At 45.7% G+C, this 19,398-nt stretch overlaps 1 protein-coding gene across 1 annotated transcript in view; it reads right to left on the minus strand.

Moving 5' to 3' along the window:
• Nucleotides 1–5,063: 5,063 nt before the first annotated feature.
• radil2a (Ras association and DIL domains 2a) overlaps nt 5,064–19,398 on the minus strand; it is a gene marked incomplete at its 5' end in the record, with an annotated part of 39,869 nt that continues 25,534 nt past the window's right edge. The window contains 5 exons of the mRNA XM_083930897.1: nt 5,064–5,849; nt 5,952–6,091; nt 9,898–10,010; nt 17,691–18,072; nt 18,156–18,337. Coding sequence (XP_083787023.1) covers nt 5,753–5,849; nt 5,952–6,091; nt 9,898–10,010; nt 17,691–18,072; nt 18,156–18,337 — 914 coding nt within the window. The 3' untranslated portion in view covers nt 5,064–5,752. The remainder of the gene's footprint in view (nt 5,850–5,951; nt 6,092–9,897; nt 10,011–17,690; nt 18,073–18,155; nt 18,338–19,398) is intronic.

Raw genomic sequence — 19,398 nt, forward strand, 5'->3', positions numbered from 1 at the left:
CAACACAAAGGAGCAGCGGCTCTACTCCGAGTTCCTCACGGATGCTGAACTTCTCCCCCTCTCTCTAAGGGAGACTCCAGCCCCCCTCCTGAGGAAACACATTTCGGCCGCTTTTACCCGCAAGCTTGTTCTTTGGGTCCTGACCCAGCTTTCATGACCACAGGTGAGGGTAGGAACCAGGACTGACCAGTAGATCCAGAGCTTTGCCTTCCGGCTCCGCACTCTTTTCGTCACAACGGCGCAGTAGAGCGACTGCAGCACCGCCCCTGCTGTTGATTCGTATAACCGATAATGACACATCCTCAAAGAGCTTCACAAAACTTCAAATCTACCACATGAAATGAATTCCGCTCTAAAACCGGATTTTAACCATCAACAGGTTCATCCGTCTGAGCGTCCGACTGATCCCCTTCGACTTTGCTGCGTCTCATCCGGGAAACTTCGAGGTAGTTTTGTCGAGCCGCAGCAGAGTCTTCGGTCTGATCAGGACGATCCGGGACCGGGTCGGGATCCAGACCTCCAGGCTGGAGGTTTTCAGGAGCAGAGTGCCCACGGAGGAGGCCCGCCTGCCCCCGGAGAAACTCCTGGAGGAGTGTGGCTTCAGAGGAGGGCCTGAGGGAGCTCCTCCAGAGGACACGGTGTACTACGACTACAGACTGCCGTTTACACACTGTCCCATCCTCAACTGCGACCACTACTTCAGGTCAACGCCACGCGCCGCCGCCACGAGCAGCGACCACTGTTGATCAATAACATGACGTGAATTTAAGTTACTGTCACTGTCGCCTCACAGCAAGAGGGTTCCTGGTTTGAATCCCGGCTGGGGCCCTTCTGTGTGGAGTTTGCATGTTGTCCCTGTGTCTGCGTGGGTTTTCTCCGGGTTCTCCGGTTTCCTCCCACAGTCCAAAGACGTGCAGGTGTTCGGTTCATTGATGACTCTAAATCACCCGTAGGTGTGAATGGTTGTCTGTCTCTGTTCGTCTCTATGTGTCCTGTGATAGACTGGCGTCCTGTCCAGGGTGGACCCCGCCTCACGCCCGATGTCAGCTGGGATCAGCTCCAGCCCCCCTGTGACCCCCGACCCCGGGATAAGCGGTTGAAGATGAAGATGAAGAGATGTGAGACAAATGTGCTGAGTGTAACTCTGGGTCATAATTTGTTGTGGTTCAAACAAATTGATATATAATGATCAATAAATATGATATATAACGGAAAGAGGTGCGTGTCAGTAGTGAAAAGAATTTCTAATTCTTATCTCCAGATGTCATGGGGCAGGTTTCGAATGCTTTGGTTTTGTCACAACTTGATTATTGTTTAGTTATTGTTTATTAAATACTACGACTTTAGTGTCACAATACTACGATCCACTATATATCCACTAAATACTACTTTATCCACTAAATACGTTGACTTTTGTTCTCTAAAAGAGGCTTTTAGCTTAAGAAGTACGAGAGTTTCCATCAGCACATCTGGAGAAACGTGGTTTTCTTCGTTCTCTGCCTCTGAGATGAAGAGGAATAGAAAAATAAAGTGGCATAAAATGAAAAAGACTCACTAAAGAACAGGAACATCAGATTTGTACTTAAGTTAATGTCCTTCTGAGTGTTTTCCCGTCATCGTAACGCGCTAAATGTGGCGTTGAGCTGGTTAAAAAGCAGTTAAGAGAAATGTGACAGCTACATAAACATAAATATGAGTTTTACTGTGTTAATCGTGAGCAGCAGTTCCCACCTGAGCGTAAAAACCCTGCAGCGTGAACATAAAAGAGGATTTATGTGTGAAAGCTGCAGGAGAGCCTCACGCTTTAATCGCCCCTCGTGTGTTCACAGTGGAGTGACACAGCTTTGGCCACGGGGGGCCCCAGAGGCAGAGCCGTGGCGTGCTGGAGTCAGTGGAAAGTGCTCGGCTGGTGGAAAACCACAGCGCAGCTATAAACAGAGGCTGGTGGCGACCGCTAAAGCGTGCCGACACACCCAGCAGCTTCCCCGCCGCTGCTCCACCCGGACAGACGCTCAGATTCCTGCTGCAGATGTTGTTCAACAAACACACGTTACAGGAGGGTTTAAAAAGCCCCGTACTCTGCTCTCCTTCAGGCTCACACTTTTGATTTTGGGTTTGTACACAAACCTACGAATCTATTATTGTGGAAGTGACGTCTGGAGCAAAGGAAATGCAGTGATGTAGTACAGGAGGAGTGGGCAACTCCCGTCCTGGAGGAACACTGTCCTGCATGTTTTAGGTTTCTCTCTGCTCCAACACACCTGAGTCTGATGCTCTGCTTGTTATCAAGCAGCTGATGCTCGTCACAGTTTGATTATTGTTAGACTCAGGTGTGTTAGGGTAGGGAGGAACCTAAAACATGCAGGACAGTGGCTCTCCAGGACCGGGATTGCCCACCCCTGGTCTAGGAAGACGTTTCACCTCTCATCCAAGAGGCTTCATCAGCTCATGTACGCAACTGAAACGCATCTAGAGATACATGTACACAACCTTGTGTACATTAAAATGCTTCAGTTAAGTTAACTGTAACTTTGTGGTCGCCTAAAAAAATGTCTTGATCAGTTTTCAGTTGCACCTCGAACAGAAATGTGACCAATTCTCCGTCTTTAATGTCAAATATTCATTATTATGCAGACATATAACTGTAAAGTATCGTAATTACTTCAAATTTAAGCTAAAAATAGCAATCCCATTTTCAGTTTCGTCTACTCCGGGGGTCTGCAACCTTTACTATCAAAAGAGCCATTTTTCCTCCTCTTCCACCAGATAAACTTTGTCTGGAGCCGCAAAACACATTTGACGTCACAGCTTATAAAGGTTTATATGGAGTTACTGTTCCCTGGCTTTGTTACCTGTCCTAAAACTGGGGTTGTTCGCTCATTTCTCAGCACATATCAAGCACACAGGTAAGACATCATCATGTGAAAGCAAATTAAAATGTCCACGAAACATTTGGGGGGGGGGAGTTATCCAACAGCAGTGCGGGTCACCAAGTCAAAATTAGCACCTGCAGTGGAAGGCGCTGGGCCGTAGACCAAGGATGTGACGCATATTTCAGTTTCACCTAATATTTCTTCAATATCACCTTGAACTCCAAGATAAAATGTTTTCCACTGTGCAAAAAAACAGGTTATTTACACATTGTTTATATAGTTTTTTGCCAAAGCTACAGGGAGCCGCTGATAAGGGGCTGATGAGCCGCATGCGGCCCCGGAGCCGTGGGTTAAAGACCCCTGTTCTACTCAAAGCTGATGCTTGATTGAGTGTTTTTCTCACACAGTCTGAATAAACCTGTATTCATCCTTAAGTTTCCAGAATTTCAAACTTTTAAACAACACTAGTCTAAAAAAACACAAACACAAATAACAGAATAACCCGTGAGCATCCAGGAGGAGTTCAAGTTCAAAATAATATTTATTCCATAGATTCAAAAAATACTGCGCAATATAAATATTAGAAAATACTGTGAATAATACTGTGTCAATATACTTGAACTTTACGTAAAAACATTTGGGAGGAAAACACGGACAGGGCTGCAGCAGTTCGTCGTTCTTCAGTGTTAAACATTTTCAAACATATCTGCTCAGATTTTTTTTATATATAAAGAAAAGTAAGTGAGATGTTTATGATTTAAAGGAACAGTTCAACATTATTCACTTTCTTTTGTCTGCACGGTAAATATGAAGCTGACGAGAGAGCCAGGCTAGCTGTTGCCCCCGTTTCCAGTTTTTATGCTAAGCTACGCTAACCAGCTACAGGAAGTAGCTTCACATGTAGCGCACGGACATGAGGGTGGTGTCAACCTTCTCATCGAAATGACTCAAAATGCTGAACTGTTCCTTTATTTCAGTATAACTGCTGTGCATGTGTGTGTGTAGACGTGAATGTCGCTCCGCTGAAAGATCCCAAAAACATACAAACAGCTGACTGAAGCAGAGGAAGTCGAACATGAAGACGAACCGTCTCATTTTGAAACGTCAAATACCTTTTGATCTCTAAACTTGTTGGAAACTTGGTTTTCCAGAAGGTTTTTGAACCTGAACATGTTCGAGAACAGCTTCTTATTTCCAGTTTACGTCCAGCGGTAACAGTGAGACTCAGGTCCGGAGTTTCTCTTTCACACAGTTGGAGATTCTCCGTGTCACATGTGTTCTCATTTACCTGAAATAGTCCGTTAGCTGTAGGTGAGGGAGGGCATCACACAGATTACCGACGGAGCTGGTTCGTAATGTGGTCATTAACAATCGAGTCTCTTGGCGTCAGGTCGGTGCGGTCCTTACCGATAAAAGCCCCTGACCCTCGTTTCGCCCTTTCTCTTCACTGTCGGAGGTTTGTTTTCCTCCTGTGTCCGCCGTAAAAACATCACCGACAGGCGCATTTGCTCTTCGTGAACACACCAGAGGATGAGCGGCTGTATTCACACACGGGCTCGCTACGAAGAGCAAGCGGCGCCGTGTCTGGGTGCGTAACATCAGCACACAGGCTCGATGGGTTTCGCCGCCTTCTCCAGGAAGTGCGTCCGGATGACTGCAGCTACGTGAGGTTGAGATTTTGCTGTGATTTAGTTGCAATAAACAGGTAAAAAGGGCCGAAATAACCACGTCATGATGCCGATTTGTGCTTTGTCGGGTCTGACTGCAAGATGTGTTTGTTTACTGGAGTTTGCATCGATCAGAGCTTTGCTCAGCAGGAGAAACTCGAGGCTGACAGACTTTTACAGCAAAGCCTCACCTGAGATTCTCGCTCGAGTTGCAAAATGATCTTTTATCAGCCAAAGTGAATATTCAAATTTAACCAGCCAATCAACATTTTAACGTTGTTTTTTAACAAGTGATGCAGATTGAGTTCCATTTGACCGGTGAATGGTCGCTCAGATTTAAATATTTCACCCTGCATGAATAAACGTCCGTCTGCGTCTTTGCGTCGACTTTGTACGTAATCACTCCGCGTCGTAAGTTCACTCCGCGTTTGTTGTGAGCACATTATACTCACCAGTAACCTGTGCTGCTGATTAATGCTTTTACTTTCATAGAGATTTAACAACGTAAAGATCTGTGATGCTCTGAAGGCTGAAATGAAACTGCTTACATAAATAAATAAGTTGTTTTTCCCCAAAAAACTGAAAAAATCTCCCGGTACGTTGAGATAAATCGGCTCGATCTCAGCGTAGATTCCCTGTTTTGTGAATTTTCTAGAAATGTGTTTAAAAAAAACGGAATATATTTGTCCAAATATGAGGATGGATGTTTTACTTTCCTGATGAGTGTAAAATGGAGGTTCCTGCAGTTTCGCCATGATGTGAAAATGAATAATTCCAGTTGTTGCCGGACGTGAATCTTGACCCCGGAGCAGCTTTGTGAAACACCCCCCAGACACAACAACGCCTCAGACGTTCAAACTGATGTTTCACGACTGCAGTTTTGCCACAGGCAGCCACTTTCCTCACCGCCCGACCCTCGTGGTTTACGAGCGCCGAGCGGGGTTTGTTTATAGGCCAGAAAGAAGCTGTGACAGCAAAAAATGAGCTTTATAAAAAAACGTGACCGTGCCCTCAGCCTGGAGTCAGCCACGTCCTGCTGCTTTGGTTTGATTGTCTGAACGCACACAAAACGGCTCCGAAATGAGAAGCAGTGAGTGTGTTTTCTTTCTTTCATCCTGTGAGAAATACTGACTTTGGCTGCAGCAGGAAGGACGAACCCAACGTCCTCCAGTAGTCCACATTGCACTTGATCGTCCACACGCAGCTCTCTCTTCAGCATCCGGCCGAGCTTCCGTTGCTCGTCTTTGAGCCGATTTTGGCCACGAGCAGTCGGAGCGAGTCTCCTGAGGACCGGATCAGTTCTCTGCCACTGAAATTAAAAAATGCAGCTGTAAACATAGAGTGACTTAAAGAAAAGAGGGAGGAGTAACATCTGCAGACCTGCGCGCCTCAAATGTACTTCAATACTCACGCGTTATACTCCATGCCGACCACGCTGATGCCGTTAACAGCCAGGATGCGGTCGCCCGTTCTCAGTTTCTGACACTGAGCGGCAGGAGAGTCGGGAACCACCGACTTCACATAGATGCCGCTCATTTTCAGCTGTGTTTTCTACAGAAAGGAGGAGGAGAAGTCAAAGATTATCGAGGGTTGTGGACGTATTTAAGAGACAATCAGCAGCCGCAGAGTGAGCTGAAGGTTGATTTTTATGCACGCTCACGCGGCGACTGTCGGTCGGTCAAGACTGAAGTATTTGAACAACTATCGGTGTCAAGAGTTGGTTCTGTCAGTTCCCTCCTCTCTCCCTTTTGTGTGAGTTTGTCTCCCTCTGTCTGTTTTTCCCTGCTTGTGTCTCCCCTCTGTGTTTTGTTGTCCAGGTCCGGTAGGCTTGTTCCCTCTCAGCTGAAGCTCGTTACGCTGATCACCTGTAGGACTATAAAGACCCTGAGCTGACAGGCGTGCAGCGCTCTCTTTGTCGGATCGGCTCCCGTTACTTGTTCGTTGGTTTTGCGCTCCTTGTTGTTTGTTGTTTTAATCGTTGTTCTCTTTGTTTTCTCCGTCGTTTCCCCGTTCCTGTTTCCTCGTCCTGTTCCCTGATCGTCCATCGTTTCCTCGTTCCTGTTCCCTGATCGTCCGTCGTTTCCCCGTTCCTGTTTCCTCGTCCTGTTCCCTGATCGTCCATCGTTTCCTCGTTCCTGTTCCCTGATCGTCCGTCGTTTCCCCGTTCCTGTTTCCTCGTCCTGTTCCCTGATCGTCTGTCGTTTCCTCGTTCCTGTTCCCTGATCGTCCGTTTTTTCCCCGTTCCTGTTTCCTCGTCCTGTTCCCTGATCGTCTGTCGTTTCCTCGTTCCTGTTCCCTGATCGTCCGTCGTTTCCCCGTTCCTGTTTCCTCGTCCTGTTCCCTGATCGTCTGTCGTTTCCTCGTTCCTGTTCCCTGATCGTCCGTTTTTTCCCCGTTCCTGTTTCCTCGTCCTGTTCCCTGATCGTCCGTCGTTTCCCCGTTCCTGTTTCCTCGTCCTGTTCCCTGATCGTCCATCGTTTCCTCGTTCCTGTTCCCTGATCGTCCGTCGTTTCCCCGTTCCTGTTTCCTCGTCCTGTTCCCTGATCGTCTGTCGTTTCCTCGTTCCTGTTCCCTGATCGTCCGTCGTTTCCCCGTTCCTGTTTCCTCGTCCTGTTCCCTGATCGTCTGTCGTTTCCTCGTTCCTGTTCCCTGATCGTCCGTTTTTTCCCCGTTCCTGTTTCCTCGTCCTGTTCCCTGATCGTCCGTTTTTTCCCCGTTCCTGTTTCCTCGTCCTGTTCCCTGATTGTCCGTCGTTTCCTTGTTCCTGTTTCCTCGTCCTGTTCCCTGATCGTCCGTCGTTTCCTTGTTCCTGTTTCCTCGTCCTGGTCCCTGATCGTCTGTCGTATCCTCGTTCCTGTTCCCTGATCGTCCGTCGTTTCCCCGTTCCTGTTTCCTCGTCCTGTTCCCTGATCGTCCATCGTTTCCTCGTTCCTGTTCCCTGATCGTCCGTCGTTTCCCCGTTCCTGTTTCCTCGTCCTGTTCCCTGATCGTCTGTCGTTTCCTCGTTCCTGTTCCCTGATCGTCCGTCGTTTCCCCGTTCCTGTTTCCTCGTCCTGTTCCCTGATCGTCCATCGTTTCCTCGTTCCTGTTCCCTGATCGTCCGTCGTTTCCCCGTTCCTGTTTCCTCGTCCTGTTCCCTGATCGTCCATCGTTTCCTCGTTCCTGTTCCCTGATCGTCCGTCGTTTCCCCGTTCCTGTTTCCTCGTCCTGTTCCCTGATCGTCTGTCGTATCCTCGTTCCTGTTCCCTGATCGTCCGTCGTTTCCCCGTTCCTGTTTCCTCGTCCTGTTCCCTGATCGTCCATCGTTTCCTCGTTCCTGTTCCCTGATCGTCCGTCGTTTCCCCGTTCCTGTTTCCTCGTCCTGTTCCCTGATCGTCTGTCGTTTCCTCGTTCCTGTTCCCTGATCGTCCGTTTTTTCCCCGTTCCTGTTTCCTCGTCCTGTTCCCTGATCGTCTGTCGTTTCCTCGTTCCTGTTCCCTGATCGTCCGTCGTTTCCCCGTTCCTGTTTCCTCGTCCTGTTCCCTGATCGTCTGTCGTTTCCTCGTTCCTGTTCCCTGATCGTCCGTTTTTTCCCCGTTCCTGTTTCCTCGTCCTGTTCCCTGATCGTCCGTCGTTTCCCCGTTCCTGTTTCCTCGTCCTGTTCCCTGATCGTCCATCGTTTCCTCGTTCCTGTTCCCTGATCGTCCGTCGTTTCCCCGTTCCTGTTTCCTCGTCCTGTTCCCTGATCGTCTGTCGTTTCCTCGTTCCTGTTCCCTGATCGTCCGTCGTTTCCCCGTTCCTGTTTCCTCGTCCTGTTCCCTGATCGTCTGTCGTTTCCTCGTTCCTGTTCCCTGATCGTCCGTTTTTTCCCCGTTCCTGTTTCCTCGTCCTGTTCCCTGATCGTCCGTTTTTTCCCCGTTCCTGTTTCCTCGTCCTGTTCCCTGATTGTCCGTCGTTTCCTTGTTCCTGTTTCCTCGTCCTGTTCCCTGATCGTCCGTCGTTTCCTTGTTCCTGTTTCCTCGTCCTGGTCCCTGATCGTCTGTCGTATCCTCGTTCCTGTTCCCTGATCGTCCGTCGTTTCCCCGTTCCTGTTTCCTCGTCCTGTTCCCTGATCGTCCATCGTTTCCTCGTTCCTGTTCCCTGATCGTCCGTCGTTTCCCCGTTCCTGTTTCCTCGTCCTGTTCCCTGATCGTCTGTCGTTTCCTCGTTCCTGTTCCCTGATCGTCCGTCGTTTCCCCGTTCCTGTTTCCTCGTCCTGTTCCCTGATCGTCCATCGTTTCCTCGTTCCTGTTCCCTGATCGTCCGTCGTTTCCCCGTTCCTGTTTCCTCGTCCTGTTCCCTGATCGTCCATCGTTTCCTCGTTCCTGTTCCCTGATCGTCCGTCGTTTCCCCGTTCCTGTTTCCTCGTCCTGTTCCCTGATCGTCTGTCGTATCCTCGTTCCTGTTCCCTGATCGTCCGTCGTTTCCCCGTTCCTGTTTCCTCGTCCTGTTCCCTGATCGTCCATCGTTTCCTCGTTCCTGTTCCCTGATCGTCCGTCGTTTCCCCGTTCCTGTTTCCTCGTCCTATTCCCTGATCGTCTGTCGTTTCCTCGTTCCTGTTCCCTGATCGTCCGTTTTTTCCCCGTTCCTGTTTCCTCGTGCTGTTCCCTGATCGTCCGTCGTTTCCTTGTTCCTGTTTCCTCGTCCTGTTCCCTGATCGTCCGTCGTTTCCTTGTTCCTGTTTCCTCGTCCTGTTCCCTGATCGTCCGTCGTTTCCTTGTTCCTGTTTCCTCGTCCTGGTCCCTGATCGTCTGTCGTATCCTCGTTCCTGTTTCCTCGTCCGTCGTTTCCTCGTCCTGTTCCCCGACTGTCTAGTCTTCAGTGTATCTGTATTCCCTGTCGTTATTTCACGTTTGTTTGTCGTTTATATGAAACCTTTTGTTTTCGTACCTTTACCCGTGTCCGTGTCCGCATTAGGGTCCAGTCTCCCAGTGTTATTTCCCCGCAGCGTTTATGACAATCGGAGGGATTGTAATGAAGTTTTCTGGCATTTCAATCAGCCTCGAGTGCACAGGTGCAGTTTGCATTGGTGAATGGAACCACAACGACATCCCCTTCAGTAACTAAGAACATTTAGTGAGATTAGATCTGTAGTTTCAGTCTGTTGGGCTGAAATCCCTGCAGTTTACAGTCTGATCTCATTAGTCTTCATCAGATCTGAGGCAGGATTTTCTGTCCGGATTAAACTGTGAAAACATAAAAACCTACGTGGCTGCTGATCTGAAACAATCCAGATAATCTCTCAAATGGACTTCACACTACTGTAACTGTACATACTTGTTATAAAGTCAACATTATGAAAGACAGAAGAAAGAAGAAGAGTGAAGAAGTCGTCGTACCGTCCCGTCCACGAGCGCCAGGCCGAGACCGTGCGGTCCTCTGTGAAGCTCCACCGTGAACACTTCCTCTCTGTCTTCTACATTCTCCGTCTTCCTCTCCGCAGATCCGCTGGCTGAACACACAAACAAACAAAAACATCAAAACCAAGTGGTGGCATAAATGTTCACTTAAAAACGCCAAATAGACGGGAAGAGTGCGGTTGTAAGGATCACCGAGCTTCCTCTGATACAGTGACTGAACGCCTTTTATTGGAACTTTTAACACGATAAATATAAAATCAAGAGTTGTTCTGTAACTGAAACTTTGGTATCGTGATAAGTATCATATCCTTTATGTCGAGATATGTATCGCAGCCTCTGTATCGTGATACGTATCGCAGCCTCTGTATCGTGTTACTTATCGCAGCCTCTGTATCGTGATACTTATCGCAGCCTCTGTATCGTGATACTTATCGCAGCCTCTGTATCGTGATACTTATCGCAGCCTCTGTATCGTGATACTTATCGCAGCCTCTGTATCTTGATACTTATTGCAGCCTCTGTATCGTGATACTTATCGCAGCCTCTGTATCGTGATACTTATCGCAGCCTCTGTATCGTGATACTTATCGCAGCCTCTGTATCGTGATACTTATCGCAGCATCTGTATCGTGATACTTATCGCAGCCTCTGTATCGTGATACTTATCGCAGCCTCTGTATCTTGATACTTATCGCAGCATCTGTATCGTGATCCTTATCGCAGCATCTGTATCGTGATACTTATCGCAGCCTCTGTATCGTGATACTTATCGCAGCCTCTGTATCGTGATACTTATCGCAGCCTCTGTATCGTGATACTTATCGCAGCCTCTGTATCGTGATACTTATCGCAGCCTCTGTATCGTGATACTTATCGCAGCCTCTGTATCGTGATACTTATCGCAGCCTCTGTATCGTGATACTTATCGCAGCATCTGTATCGTGATACTTATCGCAGCCTCTGTATCGTGATACTTATCGCAGCCTCTGTATCTTGATACTTATCGCAGCATCTGTATCGTGATCCTTATCGCAGCATCTGTATCGTGATACTTATCGCAGCCTCTGTATCGTGATACTTATCGCAGCCTCTGTATCGTGATACTTATCGCAGCCTCTGTATCGTGATACTTATCGCAGCCTCTGTATCGTGATACTTATCGCAGCATCTGTATCGTGACACTTAACACAGCCTCTGTATCGTGACACTTATCGCAGCCTCTGTATCGTGACACTTATCGCAGCATCTGTATCGTGATACGTATCGCAGCCTCTGTATCGTGACACTTATCGCAGCATCTGTATCGGGATACTAGCGCAGCCTCTGTATCTTGATATTTATCGCAGCCTCTGTATCGTGACACTTATCGCAGCCTCTGTATCGTGACACTGATCACAGTATCTGTATCGGGATACGTATCGCAGCCTCTGTATCTTGATATTTATCGCAGCCTCTGTATCGTGATACTTGCAGATATGTAACGCAGCCTCTGTAACGTGATACTTATCGCAGCCGCTATATCGTGATACTTATCGCAGCCTCTGTATTATGTTAAGTATCATATCCTTTATGGCTAATACCTACTGCAGCCTCTGTAACGTGATATTTATCATATCCTCTGTATCAGGATACCTATCGCTGCCTCTGTATCGTGATACCTATCGCTGCCTCTGTATCGTGATACTTATCGCAGCCTCTGTATCGTGATCCTTATCACAGACTCTGTATCGTGATACTTAACACAGCATCTGTATCGTGATACTTATCGCAGCATCTGTATCGTGATACTTATCGCAGCCACTCTATCGTGATACTTAACGCAGCCTAAACGTCAGTGCGTTAGCATTGTCATCCCTTGTTTGTTTGGATCCATGTAAAGATGAGAACTGTAACAGGTCGGTACTGTTCCTGCGACACTGTGAGCACGGTTGCATTAGCATTTAGCTTCAAAGAGCTGCTAGCGAGATTGTTCCAGTGGTGGCAGTTCAGCACACTAAAGGTAGTTTTTCCTAACCCTGTTTTCCAGATCTTAAACACAGCTTTGGTGCACATTAATGAACTCTTTACATTTTTAAACCATGAGCTGAGCGGCCTGCGGACGGGTCAGGAGGCTGCGGTGCCGTAACAGGGACTTCCTCGTGTGATCTGTCCGGTCACAACAACAACAACAACGCAGCAACAGTAGCATTCCCCCCCAAAATAAGGTTCCCACCCCTGCATCTCCTGCTCCACACCCCCCCCCCCCCAAACCTCCCTCCGCCTTTCCCCAACATGCAGCCTGTCTGCCCCCCACGCAGGACCTGCCCCGAACAATGCCGCCACCGATTAAGATTCCACGCACCAACCCAACTGTAAATTCCCATGACGGATCGGCCACTGCTCTTTTCTCTCCTGACATCACCACCTCTCTGTAATTCTTGGGCCCAGATTAAAGGATTACCCCAAACTTTCAAAATAACATTCGTCGTTTTGCCAAAACCACAGAAGTGGATACACTGGAGGCCAAGGTTCGGCTCCACACGGCGGGGCAGGGTTCACGTCCGGGTGCAGGAAACACTTGTTCCATCATATTAACATGATTTTATTACAGGTATTTACATTAATGAGTCCTTTGGTTTCCACAGTAGATGCAAACGTGGACAGAATTAACTTAATAATGTAAATTTAATGAGTTTGGGAAATTCCTTTACGTCAGATAAGAGTGAGTTTATATCAAGATACAAAGATTTACCATCAATAAATGCACAAATTAATGCTTTTATGTCAATATTCTCCTAATTATGACTTACTGATAATAACTAAGGGAGTTTTACATGAATTACGATCTCAATATTCTTATTTTTCTTAAATAAATCTAAATTAAGTGTTTCTAACTATAGAGTATGTAACCCATTCTATTATTTGTGGTGATTTTTAAAAAATTCAGGATATAAATGAAACATAAAATGATTAAAAATGTGAATGACAAATAAAATAAACACTAAACTAAAGAGAAACATGATTTTATAATGTTATTGTTGTCTCCCCTTCTCAATACCTGTTCCTTTTCCCACTTTGACCTGCGTTTAACTTTTTAAATGTGCTATAAAAATAACATTTATCTTCATTATTATACAAAACAAAGCTGCCAGGAAACACATAGATTCCTAATCTTATTTTGAAAGTGATTTAAACCATTTTTAATATTTCTAATGACCTCACAATGTCCCGATTATGTTATGTTTTCCTTTATTTGTTAGGGACAGTGCACATTAACGAACAACAATAACATATCAGTGTAAAAGTGCCGGATTATAGCAAAGATGCTCATTTGCATCCGTAGTCCCTGCTAAAAAAATACAAATAATACTAAATAAATAAATAAAATACAAATAGAGGAGACGAGACACACCGCACAACACATTAGTTTAGTCTAAAACATCAGAAATCAGGGGAAAATGTTCATCACAATGTTCCAGTTGGTTTCATTAAATAACTTAAACAGTAAAATATATTAAATTAAAGTTATTATTAATAAGAAAAAAGGGTCATTTCTCATATTTAAGAAGCTGTGATTGCTCTTTATTTACATGAATACTTTAAAATGTGATTAATTATTAGGATGAATTATGATAAATAGCTTAAAGTAGCAGAATATTGTTAATTGTTGAACTTGTGTGTGATACTTGTGTTAAACTGTTGATGCTAATTAAGAGCGATCTATGACGCGATGCTGCCAGATGGTTTTATTTTGGTTTAATCCTCAAAACCCTTTAAATAAATTAGTTTTTATCAAAGACACAAACAGAGAAAACATAATACAACCAGTAACCAATGAGAGTAAAGACGTCTGATTGGGATCAACACAATCCTCCAGCTTTGACCCCAGCGGGGGGTCCCTGAGCTCTAACACACGGGGAACCTCTGACATACGGACGACCGCACGTGACGAGAGTGTTTCTGCAGCTTCGGGTCGGACCGGACGGATTCTGGAGCGAACATGGTTAAAAAGATCTGAATCCACCGCACAACAATTTAGATTAATAAAGTAGCACATCAGCGTGTTTGTGCTTCATTTGCGTCCTGATTCGATCAGAACTGACATTTAATAACAGTTATTTATGGATTTTTCTGCAGTTGTCTCGTTAAATATCGCTCTTAATTAGTGTCAGTTTAACAGTTTGAACAGTTTAATTCAAGTTTAATTGAAGTTTAATTCAATTTAATTCACAATTTTCTTTAATAATCACGCAGAAGTGCAACAATACTATATGATATATGATATATGACAATACTGTACTGTACTTAAATGATTGATTGAACTATAATCCATCAATCATTTAAGTCATTTTTAAAGTTTATCAATCACAGCTTCTTAAATGTAAGAAATTCACATTTTTCCTTATCAATATCAAATTAAATGTAATATTTTTATACATATTTATTATTATTATTTATTTTTTGGAATGTTTTGGGGGAAATGTAAGATACTTGATGACACCGACTTGAACATTTTTCCCTAATTTCTGATGTTTTAGACTAAAAATAGAACATAATCAGGACATTACTGCATCATTAGGAATATTAAAAATGGTTTAAATAACTTCTGTCAGTTATTTTTTATATCCCAGTAGTCATTAATAAAAATAATAAAGATAAACATTATTTATAAAGCACATTTTATAACTTTAATGCAGCTCAAAGTGATTTAAAAGGGAAACCAACAGGTATCAACAAGGGGGGACATCAGCGTGTTTATCCTTAATTTTTGTTTTGATTTGTTGATCATTCGATCAGAACTGACATTAAATACCACGGTTATTTATGTATTTTTCTGCAGCTGTCCCGTTAAAAGTGCAACAATTATTAATATTCTGCTACTGTAATCAATCAATCATTTAAGTCATTTTAAAGTTGATCAATCACAGCTTCTTAAATGTAATAAATTCACATTTTTCCTTGTTAATTTCAAATTAAATGTAATATTTTTATATATATTTATATATATTTATTTATTTTGGGGTTTTTTGGGGGGGGGAAATTAAAGATACTTGTTGACGCCCCCTCATTTCTGATGTTTCAGACTGAAAATAGAACATAATCAGGACGTTACTGCATCATTAGGAATATTAAAAATGGTTTAAATAACTATCAAAATAAGAGCAGAAGAACTATGTGTTTCTGTCAGTTTTGGTTTCTTTAATAATGAAGATAAACGTTATTATACTGTAACGAAAACCCAGATTTCTACGCTGTGTTTTTGCTACTTTTACTTAAAAAGGTACTGTTAGAATTGAGATGCGTCGTTTCTAGCGGCCTCTCTGGTGCTAAGATGTAACTGCAGGCGAGCCTGTTCTTCCAGAGCCTCCATCTTGGCACGTTCACAGTGTTTTTTGCGCTTTTGTAAACTTTATTTAAACACCCTCACCTCTGTAATTCCACACACACACACACACACACACGCCCACACACACACACACACAGACACACACAGACACACACACACACACACACACACACACACACACACACACACACACACACACGTCTACCCTTACTACAAGCCTGAATCGTTAAATTAGAAGTTCCTAATTTAAGGTTACAAGTGAACGCAGCATGACCGTCAGTGACGAGCTCCACAGACAGACCAACACCAACCCGCCATGTCGGCATATTTACATTTAGCCCGCGAATGTCACCACAGACGCAGATATTGGAATACTCTGCAACAAGACCTTTATATTAGTGGGTCATGTGATTAATTACCATTGTTTAAACTCACTCTTTTAATGGATAGGAACTGAAAAGATCTGAGTACTTCTTCATTGCTGGTAACATTTATGCGAAAGTGCCCCCGGGGTCAAAGAATGTGCTGTAACAGCGACTCTCAAGCTTTTCCACAGATACTTCATTTAAATACAGTATCATCACATCTCCTCACACAAAAAGTGAAGTAGCTGACTCTCACTCTGACTCCCTCTCACTCCCCCGGATGACCTCACGACGGAGGCGTCCAGAAACAATAGGGGTGGGAGAGGAAACACTCCTTCCTCTGCGGGGCGAGCCCACCCTTCGCAGCCTTCCACTTGAAATTCCTGACCTGCGGAGTCTTTTATGTCCAGGTTACCTTTATGTGGACAAATATGCAGCGGGTCCTCGAGGTCAAGTCACTAAATACTTTCCTTAATGGAGGAAGTGAAGGAGGTTTTAAGAGGTGACCTCATTTCAGACGTTGGGAGCGAAGTCTGAAGGCGAGCGGCCGTGCTCTCGGTGACGGAGCCGCGTGTCATCTGAATCAAAACCTGCTGTGTGGAAGTGAAGCCATGAATGGGCCTTTTGAGACGCTGTCGGTTTCTCCTCACGTGCGGTTCGACTCTCTTTGTGCCGCGGTTTCTTGCACGCACACTCGGTTATCGTCCTCTGCTGTCGGGTTTCAGTTAATGTTTCCCAGCTGTTAAAAAGAGCACTTTAAAGCATCTGTTAACGGTCAACGGTGCGCACGGGAGCCGCGACTAACGGCTGCTTTCGTTATTGATTTATCTGATGATTGTTTTGGTAATGCTGCATGAACAGTCATGATCTCTGACTGACTTCAGTGGTCCTCTGACTCTTCCTTTAAAAGGGAAACTTGAACCCTATTTTCATGTTTATGTGTCTAGTGGCACTTCTCAACTGAGCGGTTCGGCCCAACTCGGTTCTTTTTTGTTTTTTGTTGTGGAAAGTAGCTGTGACTGTTTTAGTTCCACCTCTGTCGAGAGCTGAACTGAAACTAAAGTGGAGTTTAGTGTGTTGAGAGTAGGGCTGCGTGATATATCGAATATATCTGAAATAGATGATCGAGACACTACTGTTCCACGGTAAAACGAGACTAAAAAGGTACCACGGTACCCAGCTGTTACTATTTCACATTTTATCTGTATTTTATAAACGTAGTGCGGCGGTGGAGCAGCGTGTCTGTGTGCAGCTGCTCTCTGCGTCATCGCTGCCTGCAGCCAGAGTGGGCGCGGTTTCATAGTGACAGACAAACGCGGCTGAAAGAGACACGAGTGCTACTGCCGACCGCCGTAGGTTTGTTTATAAGCAGACGCACGGAGCGAAAACGTAGCCGACAGTGTGAAGCCCAGGGAGCAACAAAGCTCGTCTGTAAACGATGATTTTAATCGATACAGACCGACCAGGAGAAACATGGAGCTGACAGACATGCGGACTTGTTCAAAGAGTTCAGAGAGCTGCAGGTTAGAGATAGATGACATAAACATCTACCGGATGTGACGTGAAGTCGAGCAACGAGTAAACTTGTTTCACAGACACAGAGGCCCAGTTTGAAAGCCCTGGTTGAGAGTATTCAACTTGTCCGTGCAGGAGATGAGAGAGAGATGTTTTGAAAAGTGTCAAGTGTGAAAACTCAACTTTTCCTGATTTAGCTGCTTCGTTATAAAAGCTTTTGTATAAGAAAACATATTGGGGCATTTATGGTGAAGATTTTCTAGGAAATTAAATGCGTTTGTTGTTTTACAGCTGCTGTTCGAGCTCGCCGGCCTCTAAACAGCAACAGTGAACGTTGCGACGTAAGAACAGGAATGTCTGTCGTAATATGCAACAAATCCATGACTTCTGGTAGCTGTTGTTTTATGAAACTCAAAAGTAAGATCGGAAAAATGCACCAGCTGGACGTCAGCGGACCTCAATAAGGTGTGATAGAGCCAATTGTGAGTCAGTGTGGTGCGGAAGTTAATAATGGAGTTTAAACATTTCTCTGTTAAAGTGTGCAGGTCGTTTGTTTCTTCAGTTACCTTTCTTTTGCTGGCGCGCGCCCTCCTGCAGATCCGCCACCAGCTCCGCCAGCTCCATGCCCTGCGGGGTGTTCGGCGGCGTCAGCAGGCAGGACGGGTCCAGCGCCAGGCTCTTGTGGTAGCTCATGTCCGCCTGTCCAGGGAGGGTGTTCTGCAGCTCCAGGCTCTTCAGCTTCTGGGTCAGGACCGCCTCGCAGCTGCTCAGGTCACCATGAGATCCGCGGGCCTGAGCCGGCTCTGCGGGGCGGGTACGGTCCGGGTCTGTCTCAGGGTAGGCAGAACAGGTAACTGCGTCGGGGACCACCTGATGGGCTGGCTCCTGGAAGACTCTGACGGAAGGTGAGGTCGCAGACTGGCTGTCTGCGGTCCTTCCACTGAGAGTCTGAGGAACATAAAGTCAATCAATAACAGATGCAGAAATGCCAGGTGGCTCGTTTCCTGCTCAGGGGTCAGAGAGCTCGTTACCTGTTCCTCGGCGTCAGGCTCGGCTTGGGTTTCACTGCGGGGAAGTCGGCGTATGAACTCCTGCAGTTGACCGAGCTGTTGGAACAGAGCGGGCTCCACGACGGGTTTACCCAGCTCCAGGTGAAACGTGCTGCTGGGCAGGATGAGCGGCGGGTGGCTGTCGAAGCTCTCCAGGATGTCGGCTGCAGGACGAGAGAAAGGTCGTCACGAAAGACCCGAACTTTGGCACAGCTTTCTCGTGAAATTCAATCCTGCAACTTCAGACTAAGCTGCTGTTTTTGGGCTAACGCTGAAGTTCCACATGTGGTCATCTTAGATTTTAATCCATTACTTTGATAATGTTTTATTTTTCTGCTGTGGTGTCGTTTCAGTATCGGTGTTGAGATATTTGAGGCAGGTTTCGTACCGAAGTCATAGTTTTGTTCTTGTGAAACACTATGAGATACATAAACGTATTAGACCGTATGTAACGAGTCATTTATGGTCATCAGCAGGAGAGAAAAGGTCGACCACCATAAAAGACCCTAACTTCAGTAAAGCTTTCTCATGAAATTCGATCCTGCAACTTCCGAGTAAAGCTGCTGTATTTAATCAAAATCTGTAAATAAAGTCGAGGACTGATGCAACTGTTGCTGGATCAGTCAGATGGTGTTTGGACCTGAGTGTAAGAGGTGGAAACATGTGAGAGCGAGGCTCCCGCTGGGAAAGGCGGATTTGAGAGGAAGCTGTGTGCTGACGCTGATTGGTCGAGAAAGGCTGAGACGAAGGCTGCCGCTTCTAATTTTCTTTAATGGAGTGAATTAAAGCGGTTTTCATCCTCTAAGGAGTCCCAAAGTGATGGGACACAATATTATGGAAATAAATCTGAGATAAATAACAAGATGCATGTTCTCCCCGTGTCTGCGTGGGTTTTCTCCGGGTTCTCCGGTTTCCTCCCACAGTCCAAAGACGTGCAGGTGTTCGGTTCATTGATGACTCTAAATCACCCGTAGGTGTGAATGGTTGTCTGTCTCTGTTCGTCTCTATGTGTCCTGTGATAGACTGGCGTCCTGTCCAGGGTGGACCCCGCCTGGGATCGGCTCCAGCCCCCCGCAACCCCGACAGGGACAAGCGGTTGAAGATGAATGAATGAATAAATCACAAGAAATCTCAGATTTAGAGATGACGTAGAGTCCTGAGAGAGCAGTGTACCTGGTGGTGGAATTTTACACTTTCTGTGTCACTGGCGGTGTCTTTTATTTTT

Source organism: Echiichthys vipera (genome assembly GCF_963691815.1).
Source record: "Echiichthys vipera genome assembly, chromosome: 17".
NCBI classification, from domain to species: Eukaryota; Metazoa; Chordata; class Actinopteri; order Perciformes; family Trachinidae; genus Echiichthys; species Echiichthys vipera.